General features: G+C 46.6%; 1 protein-coding gene across 1 annotated transcript; it reads right to left on the reverse strand.

The window, feature by feature from the left end:
• Window positions 1–292: 292 nt before the first annotated feature.
• ACTG1 (actin gamma 1) lies at window positions 293–4487 on the reverse strand. Its single transcript, XM_035104113.2, has 6 exons — window positions 4375–4487; window positions 2716–2847; window positions 2384–2623; window positions 1669–2107; window positions 1370–1551; window positions 293–1217 (listed from the first exon to the last, which is right to left on the reverse strand). Exons 2-6 carry the CDS (start codon window positions 2836–2838, stop codon window positions 1074–1076), a joined length of 1128 nt encoding a protein of 375 aa, XP_034960004.1. The 5' UTR covers window positions 2839–2847; window positions 4375–4487; the 3' UTR covers window positions 293–1073.
• Between the last annotated feature and the right edge of the window lie 10470 nt (window positions 4488–14957).

Raw genomic sequence — 14957 nt, forward strand, 5'->3', positions numbered from 1 at the left:
ATCTTACTCGGCTACGAGTGATTGCCAAAGAGGAGAGAGAAATTTGTATCAATATCCCACATAACTATAGTATTGTCATGTTCATTAAAGCAATGTCTGGAAGCTATTTGGCAGCATATTAAGTTTATCACTTATCACAGAGCTTGTGGTCAACCTGATCAGTCTTAACAGAGACTACATTAAGCCAGAGCTAGGTTATAATTTTCACTGTCCGGTCTACAAAGGCATCCAAAAGCAAATGCCAGTTTAAGTTGTGTGTTAAATAACTTTCCATTAGACAACATTAAACCCATTTCATTTACTGCAGCGCTTTATTTTCCTTTCACAATGATGTGTTGGGCATTACAATTCTCAACTTCAGGATGACTTACAAATTTTGGTTTTCTACTGTCATATGACAACATTAAGGCAACGTACAAAAATCTTACATAAATTAAACCTGATGATTAAATTTACAGGTGTCAATGCAAACATTGGAGCAACTGAAGTTGAGCAAGTTTGCCCTGGGTTGTCTTGTTGGGATACAGGTGGGCAAGGAATAAAACAGGTTCATAAGGCTTGGATGCGATATGTTTCCAACCCCGCTAGTAACAGTGGCAAGACAAAAATGGCCATCCTTTTCACAAACTCTTGCCAGCCTCAACAATAGTGACCTGGAATTCTTAGCGCTTTGTGTAGTGGAAGTCTGATCTTTTGCTACCCTGTACAGATCTAGCCTCAAAACTCCATTGTAACATTGCTGGTTACACTGAGACCACTGTCCCAGGTAGTTACAGACAAGTTAAACCTCTGCATTGTATGAATGCCTCCTGTACTAGGTCCTGGGCCAGATGTGTATAGGGTAGTTATACTGCTATGTACAAAGGGAACAGTTAACTTGAGTACAGGTCATATCAGCAACAGGTAGACATCCTCACAGGATTATTGGAGACAGGCTTCCCAATGACAATGTTGTGAAGAGAAGGCTTATTCCAGTTTCATGAGGCTAGCATGAGGTGTATATATTTGCTCAGGCAAATTTATACTGGTGAAAAACTCATGCAGCAAATGCTGCGCATCTGTCAATAGTCCATTTAGAAGCATTTACGATGGACAATGGATGGGCCAGACTCGTCATACTCCTGCTTGCTGATCCACATCTGCTGGAAGGTAGACAGGGATGCAAGGATGGATCCTCCAATCCAGACAGAGTATTTGCGCTCAGGAGGGGCAATGATCTGGAAGAAAACATGTTAAAAGTTAGAAAAGCTCTGACTATACATGCATTCTTGATATCAGCCCTGTAATAAAAAGATTTATGGATCAGCTATCTTCCTAAGAGTAAAGTGCTTTATTACACTACCCAAGTTGTGATGTAAGCCATCCTTACCTTGATCTTCATTGTGCTGGGCGCCAATGCTGTGATCTCCTTCTGCATTCTGTCTGCAATTCCAGGATACATTGTGGTACCACCAGACAATACTGTGTTGGCATACAGGTCCTTTCGGATATCAACATCACACTTCATGATAGAGTTGAAAGTGGTCTCATGAATACCGCATGACTCCATACCTTAAAAGAAAAAAATAATTTCCTTAAGTATGCTGAGCATCCAACTAATACAGATTTACTTCCTGCGATTTAGAGCATGGCACATGTAATTTGTTACCATTGCCACTAAATGCTTACCAAGGAAAGATGGTTGGAAGAGGGCCTCTGGACACCTGAACCTCTCGTTTCCAATGGTGATCACTTGACCATCAGGCAATTCATAGCTCTTCTCCAGAGAGGAAGAGGAAGCAGCTGTGGCCATCTCCTGCTCGAAGTCCAAGGCAACATAGCATAACTTCTCCTTTATGTCACGCACAATTTCCCTTTCAGCTGTGGTGGTGAAGCTGTAGCCTCTCTCTGTCAGAATCTTCATGAGGTAGTCTGTGAGGTCACGGCCAGCCAAATCAAGTCGCAGGATGGCATGAGGAAGGGCATAGCCCTCATAAATGGGCACAGTGTGTGTGACACCATCTCCAGAGTCCATTACAATACCAGTGGTACGACCAGAGGCATACAGGGACAGCACAGCCTGGATAGCCACATACATGGCAGGAGTGTTGAAGGTCTCAAACATGATCTAAATAAAGAGAAAAGAACATTGTCTTAATAAGGGACCACACTTTCATAGTCACGCACACACACATGCTGACATGCAAGGTATTGGATGTAGGGGAGAAAACCAAAAGAAAGTCAGGTAGAAATACAACAGAAACCTGAGAGACTTCAAGGAAGGAAATGCCAGGAGAGTACAGAACCCTGAAAATAATGAGAGAAGAGAAATTGTAACTTAAAGAAAAGTGGTGGTGAAATGGGAAAAAAGTGGCAAGATGTAAAAGCTGCAGCAATGCTGTACCTGTGTCATCTTCTCTCTGTTGGCCTTGGGATTCAAAGGAGCTTCTGTAAGCAACACAGGGTGTTCCTCTGGTGCAACACGAAGCTCATTGTAGAAAGTGTGATGCCATATTTTCTCCATATCATCCCAGTTGGTAACAATGCCATGTTCAATAGGGTACTTCAGGGTCAAGATACCTCTCTTGCTTTGAGCTTCATCACCTACATAGCTATCTTTCTGGCCCATACCAACCATGACACCCTGTAAGAGAAATAAACAATCATCAGCAAATACAAAAATAAAGCATCTCACGCTAAACACGAAACAAATAGATCTCCTGCTTTGATGTTTACCTGGTGGCGTGGACGCCCAACAATTGAGGGGAACACAGCACGAGGAGCATCATCTCCAGCAAAGCCTGCTTTGCACATACCGGAACCATTGTCAATGACAAGCGCTGCAATTTCTTCTTCCATTTTGGAGATCTGTTTTTCACAAAAAGAAAGCATTTATTAAGCAACATTGAAACATACAGTGCTGCATTTTAGCATCATCAATGGAAGCCCTTCAAACACTACAGATTTTGGCCACTAGAGGCTGCTCTGCCAACCTACCATCCAGACTAGAAACCCCACCTTCTTGTCTATATTTTAACCATGGTCCAGAGATTTTTACATTTTCCTTATTTAAGTCTACAGCGCGCGTGCACACACACATATATAATATCCATCCCATAGCTGTAACAACCCGACATTAACACCACCATCTTACACATTTCTACTCAGAAGTAAAGCTTACAGAGTTGAACAGGGCATATTCAATAGTTAACTACATACATGTACAATGCCCTATAATTCTTCCTCTTATGCCCCCTAGACCTATGCTCACTCTCCGAATGTAGCACTACTATGGATAGTTTTTCCTGAAACCAAAGTTTGGCTTTTAACAACTTAGTTCATTTCAAAACGAAATATACCAAGTCAGAAACAGAAGGAGTGGAGTTTGAGCAGAGTGGATGCACATTAATCCCATCAACTTCAGGGATGCATCACTGGCATCAGCCCATCTTCTAGAAAGAATAACTCATTCTGGTCAACTACACTACTCCCATGAAGCCTCTGTTGAACATTTAACGGGAGCAGAGCCAAACCAGGCCACAAAATTCATCAGGCAGCCGTCCTCTGCGCATCTACTCAGAAGCAAATTCCAGTGTTGCAGTCATGGGCAGAAAGCCATATCCCTCTAGCCCACTCTCTATTCCGAGGCAAACCGAGCCACCCCAAAGACACGACGCAGCGGGCTCCACCCTTCACAACGTCCTGCGCAGCCCTAACCCCGCCCTCTTCGAGAACCCACCCGCCTTTCTCATCCAGAGTGAGGGTACCTTTTGCAGGAACCAGCCCCCACCCCAACCAACGCCCCACCCACCCCTGCCATCAGCCCCGGCGAAGTTTTTTTAAAAAGCCCTTTTCAGACACTCCCATCTTTCCCCTTTCAGCTTCAACCACCTTCCCTCACCTCCCCACGCCCAGAATAAATTTTCTATGCGGAAAAAGGGGGGGGCACCGCGCGCAGCAAGAAACAAAGATTCTCGTTTCCCGCTCCATTACGTCAAAGTTTCAGGCCGACCAATCACGCCCTCGGCGCCCTTCACGAGCCAACAGCCCCTCCTCCCCCTTTCAAAAAGCCGTTACGGGCACGAGAAGGTCGCGCGCCAACCAGGACCGTTGCAAAGGAACCGACGCAAAATGGGGGGGGGAGGCGGAGTTGGTCGAGCCTTAACGCACGACCGGACAAAAAAGGGGTTGGGGGGAAGAAAGGAACCGAGAGAACCCCTTAACCGCCGCCAACTGAATGAATTCTAAGGCGCTTTTAACTCCTAAGGAAAATTAAATATAGGAACCTCGACACCTTTCTCTCACGTAAGCGCGGAGAGAGAACAAAAGAAGGTTTGGGGTGGGTGGGGGGAGAGAAGCACCCCTCTGTCAGAAAAAACGGCTGCTGAAACCTACCTGTAAGGAGGCGGGCGCTTTCAAGAGAACGGGAAGAAAGGAGCTGCTACTGCTAGATCCGCTGCCGCCGGCTGAGTGAGACCGTCCCAACGCCAGCCCCGCCCCTTTTATACCCAGGGGGCGCCGGCCCCCGCCTCGCCGGCCGAGAACATCGCCATATATGGAGATCTTTCAGAAACACGCGCTGCCATTGGCTGGCGCGGGCCGGACCACGTGGGGCGGACGAGAGCAGCCTGGCGCCGCCTCCTCCTCCTCCTCGCTCAACCCCGGAATCAGCATGAGCAACGAGGCCGGGGGCTGGTGGCGGAGAGGGAGGGGGGCGAGGGTCCGCAGCTTTTGCACCGGGGTCTCTCTCGTCCTCGTCCCAGGTTAAGTTCACCCCCCAGGACTAAGGAGAAGGCACCGCCGTGGGATGCTTCCGCCGCCCAGCGCACACATCCTACCCAGATGGACAGCAAGGGCAATCGAGGGTTGCCACCATATCGGGGCATTGTCACAAGTCGTGCAATGGGTGGGGCATGCGGGCGTCGAGGTCTGTTGCCCTACCTGCCCCATGGGCACTGGACTGCAGTCGAGGCCCTCAATCCATCTCCAGGCCTAGACTCTCGGGCTTCTGACTTGGCCACCTAAGCCATGGTAGTGTTGCAGTGGCAGCATTCCCGGGGATTCGCACCCACACCAGGGTTGCAATTCCTAGTTCAGGATGGCCACAAGGTTACCTGAGCTGCGACTGCAGTGACTTGGAACAAAGCGTGATTCTGCTTCCATGGGGCCATTTACTCGGTGCATTGGCAAGGTGTTTGACCACAGCGATGCACCGGTGTCTGTGCAACGCTGTGTTTCTCTATGGCTTTTGCTCATTTGATGCATTAGTCCTGCCATGCTGCTTTCTCTGGCCGGAAGCGGGCACTGACTAGGCATCAATGGAAGCATCAACGGAATGACGGTGCATTGGAAGGGTATCCCCAGGGATTACTAGGTGCAAAAGATGCCCACTTCCATTCCACTGTCAACAGGCCCGGGAGTGTTGCCCCATTCCAGACATGATGTCACCTCGTCCTGGGAGCATCCTGTCCTAGTTTCCACATTAAAACAGCTACTGTTCAATGCTCCCTTTGGGGGCAACACCAACACAATTTAACTATGCCACCATATCTGTGCCACTACATCCACAGTAGTGAGTGCCACACCTTAAGTAGATGACCTGTTTATATGAAGGCATCGGGATTATTATGTTGCTATAGTCACTAGTGCTTTCAATACTGAATGACACGAACTTGGCACACTTGTGTACAAGAAACTAGCTGGAAAGCAGCACAAAATATTGTGACATTGTTTTCCAGGAGCAAGCAAATTCCAAAGAACTGCTTGTCAAAAGCAAGAAATGTTGGGAAAGGGGGAAAAGTGAAGTAGGGATACTTGTAGGAAGTGCAATTCTTAAACCATGTTTGTGGAGCAGGTGGAATGAAGGAGAGTAGGCTTTTCCTGTAGGTTAGAAGGAATGCTTTTGCCCGAAGACATTAGGGCACAATGCTTTAGAGACTATATGCAAAGCAAGGGGGCCAGTGTCACAGTAAATGTTGAGACACAGCAAATGTTCACCACTCAAATCTGAAGGATTTACATCCTCTAGGACTGAATCTGCATCTCTTGAGTCCAGGGAATTGAAATAGTCCAGGCTGAAGAGGTGACCACTAAGTCTGCAATCCTAACCATAGCTCAGACAGCAACTCAGGGAAGGGCCATTGCTCAGCTGTAGAACATTTGCTTCACATGAAGGAGATCCCGGGTTCAATCCCCTGGTATCTCCATGTAGGGCTGCCAGTCGGCGATACTGAGCTAGATGGATCGATGATCTGACTTGGTAGGGCGTCCTACCCTCTCACTCACCTAGGGAGGAAACGTCACTGAATTCAATGGAGCTTACTTCAGCAGACTTTGGAAGTATAATTTAACTATTGCAATATGGACTCTAAAACACCCCATACCTCTTCACTTTTTTTGCCTCTGAAGAGAAGTTGAGTCTAATGAATGGTGGCAGAACTGATCCAGGGCCCCCCTAGAAGGCACAACTATAATAATAATAATAATAATAATAATAATAATAATAATAATAATAATATTTGTACCCCACACATCTGACTGGGTTCGTCACCCTGGGTAGCTTCCACCAGAATATAACAGAACACACAATACATTGGACATTAAAAGCTCCTTCTGAAACAAAAGAGAGGCTGTTGTGGTCCATAAGGGCCCAGTGCAGAAGCCTAGCTGATAATCTCCAAAATTTATGAAAAGTCTAGCTGTGCCCTTCCCTGTAAAGTCCCTTTTAAGTTCTAAAGGCTATCAGCAAACCTCACTGTGTAAGAATGGCTTCCCTGCTGAGTTCCATCTAACAATACAGTAGAAACATACTGTAGACCACAACGGTCATCTAGTCCAACCCCCTGCAATCCAGGAATCTTTTTGCCCAATGTGGGGCTTGAACCCACAACCCTGGGATCAATAGTCTCATGCTCTACTGACTGAGTTATCTCACTGCCACCATTACTTATGACCTGTGCTGTTGGGGATGGGTTCATCCTGTAGTTAAGAGAAAACATCACCATTATTCATTTTTCTAACCAGAGGGATTGGCTACTGATTCAAATCAGCTGAAAGAGGCTTGTCGAGAAAAGTGAAACTGTTCTTACAAATTCAAGCCCGCACAGAACTGCAAATGTTGCTTGGAAAAGTAACTTAACACTCTGCCACTAAATACAGGTGAAACAGCTGGTCTCTGCCCAACCCTGTTCCCTGTACACACCTAGAAAAATAACCAGACCTCGCCTATAAGCAGGTGACTAAGCTCTTCCTTTCCCACAGAAGCATAACCTACTTTGTCTTCCTAAACTGCAAAGCTTTGTCTGCCAACTCAACTGACAGCTAAACTACCAATAGCAGAAGGCTTACAATATGAGTAACAGGCACCGAATCAATGGAAATCAGACACCTCATCAAATCGTAAGAAAGGGATAAGAAATTGTTTGAACTCCATCGCTCCATCAGATTGCACAATTTTTATTCTATATTATTTATTGTTGGAAAATTAGCACTTCCTGTTCTGCATTCACAGTAATGGATGCTGATTAATTTAGAATCGCAGTTCCTTACATTAGGACTCATTGAAAAAGTGTGTGCATTATTGTCCATGGATGTTAAGGATGCTTGCTTCCGAAGACACTGATGCTTCCCAGTCTGATCATCTTATATTAAGTCTTCCACCAACACAGGAAGTTCCAATAACCATATGAATAACTCCTTCAACAGCCAGAGAAGGCAAAATAGTAGTACAGTAGAGGAGGCCTTTACACGCTGATTTAAGCATCCCTATCCCCTGCTTTCTGCTGACTTACTAATGCTTGAGTACCGTACATTGTATATTTAAGCCTGGGGGATTCCCCCCTGAAACATTTGGAGAAGGGGGATGTTTAGAGCCTTTAAAGGAAATGAGAAACAGTGCCACACGTTTTTAAAAATGGCTGATCCTCTGAGCCCCAATCCCCACCATCCCTTTTAATTGGAATTCCCTACATTTTTTGCTGTAAATTTCCCACCCAAGTTACTTGCCAATTGGAAAACGCATTCAGTGGTAAGGAATTCAGCAGTACTCCAGATTTAAAAAGGAGGAACTCAGAGGATGCAACATGCTGGACAATCATATAAAACAAGAGTGGCAAGCTCAGTTACCATGTGGGTGCATTTATTGATTTCTAACATATACCCATTACTGGCTCATAAAGTGAAGTGACTTTTGCAGGAATGTGGAAGCCTGCAATCTGCCAGAGATTGCTGGCAATAAAGACATTCTGAAGTAAAATGGGGTTTCAAGGTATGGCTACTTTACCAAAGCTCTCCCCATCCCACAAAATCCACTTTCAAAGTCCTTTGCCTATTTTCACTCTGGCCCATTTGCAACAGCTGATGCCACAGCTAGTGGTGACTCAAGGGACAAGTATATCAAGGACAAGAGGCCTGCAATACGAGTACACATGATGACTGCTTGGTATGACACTTTTTAATTGTTTCTGACGTTTGTCCTGGGCGGGGGAGGAGGGGAAAGAGTTCCCAAAAGTCTGGACCGCTGTCCTCCAAGCTCTTCCAGTTAGTGAGCAAGGAACCAGGAGGCAGGAGCTAGGAAGGCTCGCTTGCTTTCTGCTGCAGGCCTGACTGAGGACAGCGCGGGGCTCGCTCTCCTTCCAGACATTTGCATGCCTTTCAGATTCTTTTGTGTTGAAGGGGAGGGCGTGTTCCCTTCGGCGGAGCCAAGGCTGCGCACATGAGGCAGCCTTTTGCCGCTGCAGAGCCTCCCGAAAGGAGCAAAGGACACAACAGCGACAATCCAGAGTGCCTGTTCTCGTTCAACGCGGGCCTGGTGCAGAGATGCCCCACCCAAGGCAGACGGGGCGGGCATCGCAGATCGCCTGCGCAGCCCAATCCACCCCACGCATCGCCCTCCAGCCTCGCGCCTGGCTCTCTCCTTCCCAGCCCCCTTTGGAGGCGGCGGCAAACGTGCAGCACCACCGGGGTCTGCAGACAATGGTTTTGCAAGCTCGGAAGTGTGGGGGGCAGCAACCCGGAACTGTATGCGACATAGCCTCCGGCAGCAGCAGTTACCTGCTGACTTGCCCGCCTGCTCAAGGCAGCAGCCGGGCTGACACTTACCGGTGCGCGGAAGCCGCCAAGCCTTGCAAGGGCCGCAGGCACGCTGGAGGGGGGGGGGCTAAAGGGGGCGGCGCGAGGCCAAGTCTAAGCACGGAGAGCAGCGAAAGCCTGGAAGCTCCGTCTGCCCATTATCAGGTGCCGTAAGAGGCACGCTCAAAAATTGGCATGTGCACCTGGGTCACGTCATTAAATGGCTGCAGCAACAGGAGGAAGAGGGCTGGTGCTCAGTGCATTTGAAGGCAAAACGGAGGAGCACGGCAACACCGCCTCCCAAAGGGCGATCATTAGGCACCCTGGCGATGGCGGAGCGGCTTGTCCGGGTTTGGCGCAGGATGCCTGGAGAGAGAGAGCGAGCGAGCTGCGTGCACGGGAGAGGCGCCTTTCTTTCAAGGAAGTTGCCGATCTACCGTAACAGGCCGTCCCTTTGCTGCAGAACGCGCCATCGAAACTTGCCGGGTTCCCCTTTATTTCGAAACCACTGACGTATGTTCTCCAGTGGTGTTCCCTCCGCCCCGCCCCCTTCTTTTCGGTTTGGACATTTTGCTCTTAGCATCTCCAGCGTAAAGAGCCGAACTCTTAAGCCATCGCTGGAAGCACACCCACCCACACCCCGACCTGTGTTAAGAGCCAAAAGCCCTCTGCACATGCCCAAGAGATCTCTTCTTTCTTTATTGCATATGTGTCGCCTAGCACCGAGCTCTGGAAGCTTGGAAGCAAGTTCCGGCTGAAAAATCAAGCCACGCCGGGCGCGGATCTCCCTTCAACTAAAATGAATGAAATCCCGATCCGACCCTCTCCTCCCCCTCGACGCACATCCGCCCCAGCCCCACCCCCGTTGCACGAGAAGCAAGTCATCTCCCTCTCTCTCTCTCTGCTGTAGGTGAATTTCTTTCTCGGCAACAGCGGCTTGCCCCTCCTCCTGCGTGTCATTCGTTACAGACGCAGCGTGACGGGGAGGGAGCGGCGAACCGAAACCTCGTGGGTGTTTGCCGGAGCAAGGTGGTGCTGCCCAGGTGACACGGCCGACGGGGAGGGGAAAACAAAAGGCCCTTCTCCGCATGCCTATATTTGGAGATTTCTGGCCAGTGGCTCGCAGATCCGCCCTGGCCTGGCATGCTCGATTAAGGCTCGCGCACCTAGGACCTTTTCAGCAAGCGGGAGGGGGCGAAATCGTTCTTGCCGGTGCCCTGGTGGACTTTTAAGTGGCAGATCAGAGAGCGAGCGAGCGAGCGAGCGAGCGAGAATGCAGGGATGCCAACTTGAATAAAATATTTGGGGGGGGCAGGTAAGCCCAGCCCCGCATAATTGATCATAAGACACGATGCGCGCACACTATTTGAATGTCAATGCCCATCAACATTTGGGGGGAGGGGCTGGGACCTCGGCCCCTAGAAGTTTGCTCTTATGGTCGGCTTCATATATTCACCCTCTATGCATTATTGACAATATGTACTATTGCAGAATCAGGTTCCAATCCTAGGCACACTTGCTTGGAACCTAAGCCATCTTACCACCTTCTGGATAAGCTTGCATTGTATTGGGCGGCTTTCATAATAATCAGAGGGTCTTTTCAAATGTTAAAATTCCAATTTATGGGGAGGAATCAGCCGGCAATCTGCGTGTTCATTCATGGAGTGTGTTATAAAATAATATTGGGGGGGTTGCAGGACACCATTACTAATGAACAGAGAGGGGTGACCGAACCTGACAGCTGCAGTTACCCAGAATCCCTCGCAACACCACCTTCTTCGCCTCTGCTCCACTCCAGAGACCTGCACCCCTCCCGCTTGGACTCAACCCTGCCTTAAGGAAGGCTTAAGGATCAGCATATGCGCACATTTCCACATGACTAGCAACTTGGGAGCCATAATTCGCTGTCAGTGGTATCTCATTCACAATGGAAGACTCCTCTGAACAAAAGACAGTGATCAACTCTTATAAAAATGTTAATTTCTCTGTGTTTAGGAATTCACACCTGGGAGGGGTGATAGGAGGACTAGGAGAGGTGTCAAAAGTGCTCAGATTTCTACCTTGAACCCTCCTTTTTTGTGAGGTATTGATTACATAGCTGTGATGTAGGAATGATGTATTGGGGGCGTTTCTTGGTGATGGGGAAACTGATAAAAGTGGAGGTTCTCTTTTGTTCTGGGTTCCTTCCTTGTTCTCCTGCGTGAGGGGAAGGACCCTGTTGCAACAGCAAATAAAGGCTTTGCTTCTCAAACTTCTCTGGTTGGCCTCTGTTATATATTCTCCGACCGATGGAGAACCCAATAAGGCTCTTGTGTACCCCATAAGGGAATAAGAGCAGATTTTGCTTAGAACAGAGTGTACACTTGAAAGTACTTCCTCAGTCAGAAGGAACCTTGAACCACCGAAAGATTTGCTCTTTCGGATTAGCCCAGAAACTGCATAGCCTAGGATTCTGAATCTGAATCATGCACACTTTACTTGGACCCTGAACTCACACCAAACTCAGCAGGGCTATGATACTCCAAACATATCTGTTTAACCCAGCCTGCTGAAGTCGGGCAGTGATGATTTTAAGCACATCTTTTGGGAAATGGACCTCGAAATTACAGACGTATGGCAACCCTACCCAGAAGTGAAAAACATCCTACAAAGCAACTGGGCGGGGCGGAAAAGGGTGTTTGCAAGCTTTTTCAATGGGTTTTCCGATAATACGCGATTTCAAACAAGCACACCTTTGCAGAATCCAATATATGATTAACAGATAGAAAGATGGTGTTGAGTCTTCGGGAAAATGATGTGAGGACCTGGATGGCCCCATAAATTGGGTATCCTGGCCCCTCCATGCAGCAATGCACATACATGCACACACACACACTTATCCTTAGTGCAAAAATAACATTTGTGGTGCCAGATCATGACCCCTTGGCAATAGACAAGTGTCTTGCTGCGTGTTAGTACTGAACTGGAGAGAATGAGTCTACAGCCTACATTAAAATGAAAGAAAACAATGGGAAGAGCCTCTTGAATGCTTGGGTAAGTCATGATCTATACTGATACTCGTCAATGTGCTTTTAATTTTAAAAGAACTCCTTAATCAGTCTGCCAACCGAGGGTTACAGCAGAGGGAGCACCCAACTCCTAATAAAAATAATTAAAATGGTAATGCAGAGCGAATGAGCTGGGATATTCTCACCATCTAAATAACAGGCCCAAGTATAATAGATTGCAATGCGGAGGCAGGGAATGAATTAGCTATTACCAGAAGCTCAATATTGTGGCATGATGAATGGTAATGTATACCGGTAGTTTCTGCACATGCACTATATACAGAGATGTCATCTGGACCCTGTGCATTATTTAGCAAAAACAGTTCCTTTGCATTATATATATATATGTATATATATATATATATATATATATATATATATATATATATATATAGTTTGTAAGGTTTTTGAACCATAGAGGTTATGGTAATATGAAGATCTGTGGAATTACATGCTCTGAAGGAGCTGGTGAAATGAAACACTTGGGTTGGTGCTGCACCTTCAACACAGATTTGCTGCTTCCAGTGGGCTTGCAAAATAAGCAAACAAAAGTTTGTCTGAAAGGAAGTACACATTAAACAAACACTGTTGTGTGCCTGCCTGTGCTGCAGCCAGTGAACAACACAGTGTGATTAAATCCTGAGCAAATTCAAGTCTCACACCCTCGGTCACCCAATCAGCATCTTATCCTGCCAGTTTGCTGATTCTGCACTTCACATCATCCATTCCTTCAATACCTCCATATAGGGTCAATTTGGGACTGGTTTTTATGCCTCAGGGTAAAGATTGTGTTTGTGCTTGGCTCCTCCTGTCTTTCCAGGGTTAAGCATGGTATTGTTTAACATTCTATATGCTAAAGGAGGCAGGAAGAGGAGGCAGATGGAAGGATTTCCTTGGGTGTACAGTACTTCTCATAGGCTTATGTAGGATTCCACCATCAGCTTCCTGACAGATTCAGGCCAATTTCTTTTCTTTCCAAGCCAGCTCCACTGCAGGGCATGTTATTGCATGACCCCTAAAGTGTTTCCGTAGCTGGAATTTCTTGCATGCTACATGCAGTTCAGTTTGAAGCGTTTTCTCAGAAATAAGTCTCACTGAGTTGAGTGTAACGTTCCCTGTTGAGAGAGACTGTTTAGAATTGTGGCCTTAAATTGATCCAGATAAATCAGATTCCTGCTGCTTCTCTTCACAGAACAGTTAGCTAAGACTGCAGTCCTCACCAGGTCTACTTAGAAGTTAAGCCCTATTGACTTTAATGAGGATTACTTCCAGTGGGTTAGGATTGGAGTTGAGTGAATTATCACAATTAATGGTTTAGGGTTAGGTAATTATCGTAACTAGAGCAGTAAACAGAGAAATAATTTTAATTGCTCACGAATAAGCCTTTATATAGACTCATTAATAAACCGGCAGTTTCCCCAAAAAGTCCACATAGGAGCTTTTTTGAAGGAAGTGCAAGCTAACTTATAATGGAACAAACAAAACTATTCAACATTTAGATTTTGTTTTATCATATTGGTGTATTTCAGCATGTCTTTGTCGTGGCCTTAGGCTACTACAAAAAAAGTGGATGCAATTCAATAGGCAAAAGCCACAACTCACTGTTAAAAGAAAATGCAATTGAATGCCCCCCAATAGCCTACTACAGTAGCATACCTGAACCAAAATGGTCTCAAAAATTAATACTGTATGCCTTTAATTCTCAGCGCCACTGATTAAAATTTACCCACACCAATAGTACTTGACCCCTTCCAATTAATCAGCGAAAGCTTCGGCTGATCAGCTACGTGATTAAACTGATTTACAGCAAGCAGTTCCCATGTTCTTTTGTGGCCTTTGCCATTGGTATAAAGGTGATTCCCAATTATTCCCAATTATTCGAGGCTGTAGAACGCCACAAACAGGAGTGGGAAACTGAATGATGAATCAAGCACCAAGATGCAGAGGTCTGTTTCTTTCTCCGTAATGCTTAGTGACAAGCTTCCCTGGGCGGCAGATGCTTAGCCACTGTTTTTCTTTCCATTGCAGAGAAAAAGGCTGAAATGCAGGAATAACGTGGACTCTCGAAACAACAGGCCCCTGAATTGTGGTTCTCTATCATGTATCTTGGTGCTTCTGATAACTTGCATCCTTGGCTGACTGCAGGAACCCCCCCCCTCCCATTAGCCAAGCAGAGGTCAGTCCGTTGCATAACTATTCTCGCCCTTGCATGTAAAATGCAGATATGCGTGCTTTAGCGCTTGCTCTGCCAGCTGTACCAGTTCTCCTGAGGACACAGCCATTCTTCCCAACAATTCTTTCTGTGGTTATCTCCCAACACCCACTCCCTTTGGGCGCATGCTCTAGCTAACTAGCAAACACATTACTGCCTCTGTGCTTCGTAGCACAAACTAGGAAGTCAGGAAGAGCAGAGAGGGAGAAGCCCCATCGAGAGATGAAATCGCGCGACATACTGAAGAAATGAACCAATTTGGATCTGCGGGGTGGTTGGGTGTATATGTGAACACAGCCAAAGTGAATACGGCAAGCTTCCACACATTCAAAAGTTTCTAAGGACGGAGAGCAAGAATCAATAACAATAAAACCTTCAACTTGGTAATAATCAAGGAAGCATTCGGGAGTCTGTGCTTCCTAATATGTCTTCCTGCCCCAATTAGATGCAGATGGTTTTGTGGGACGTTGTCATCATATATATTACAGACTCAGGTTGGTGGGTGGGTAAGGAACTTATTTTGCAAGCCTGGGCAGAACCTAGACTTGAAAACAATATTTTAAGAGATTTGTCAATGTCTGCATGGAAGTAGACAATCTTGAGCCCCAGCTTCATTTCTGTGTTTTTTTTTGTTTTTACATCCTGATCCA

Source organism: Zootoca vivipara, chromosome 2 (assembly GCF_963506605.1).
Source record: "Zootoca vivipara chromosome 2, rZooViv1.1, whole genome shotgun sequence".
Lineage (NCBI taxonomy): Eukaryota > Metazoa > Chordata > Lepidosauria > Squamata > Lacertidae > Zootoca > Zootoca vivipara.

Bases quoted from the DNA above. Each gene is read 5' to 3' on its own strand.
- ACTG1 (XM_035104113.2), bottom strand. From the start codon at position 2,838: ATGGAAGAAGAAATTGCAGCGCTTGTCATTGACAATGGTTCCGGTATG. The intron at 2,624-2,715 runs GTAAACATCAAA...TTTCTCTTACAG, and splicing joins TTGGGCGTCCACGCCACCAG to GGTGTCATGGTTGGTATGGG. The intron at 1,218-1,369 runs GTAAGGATGGCT...GTTTTCTTCCAG, and splicing joins CCAGCACAATGAAGATCAAG to ATCATTGCCCCTCCTGAGCG.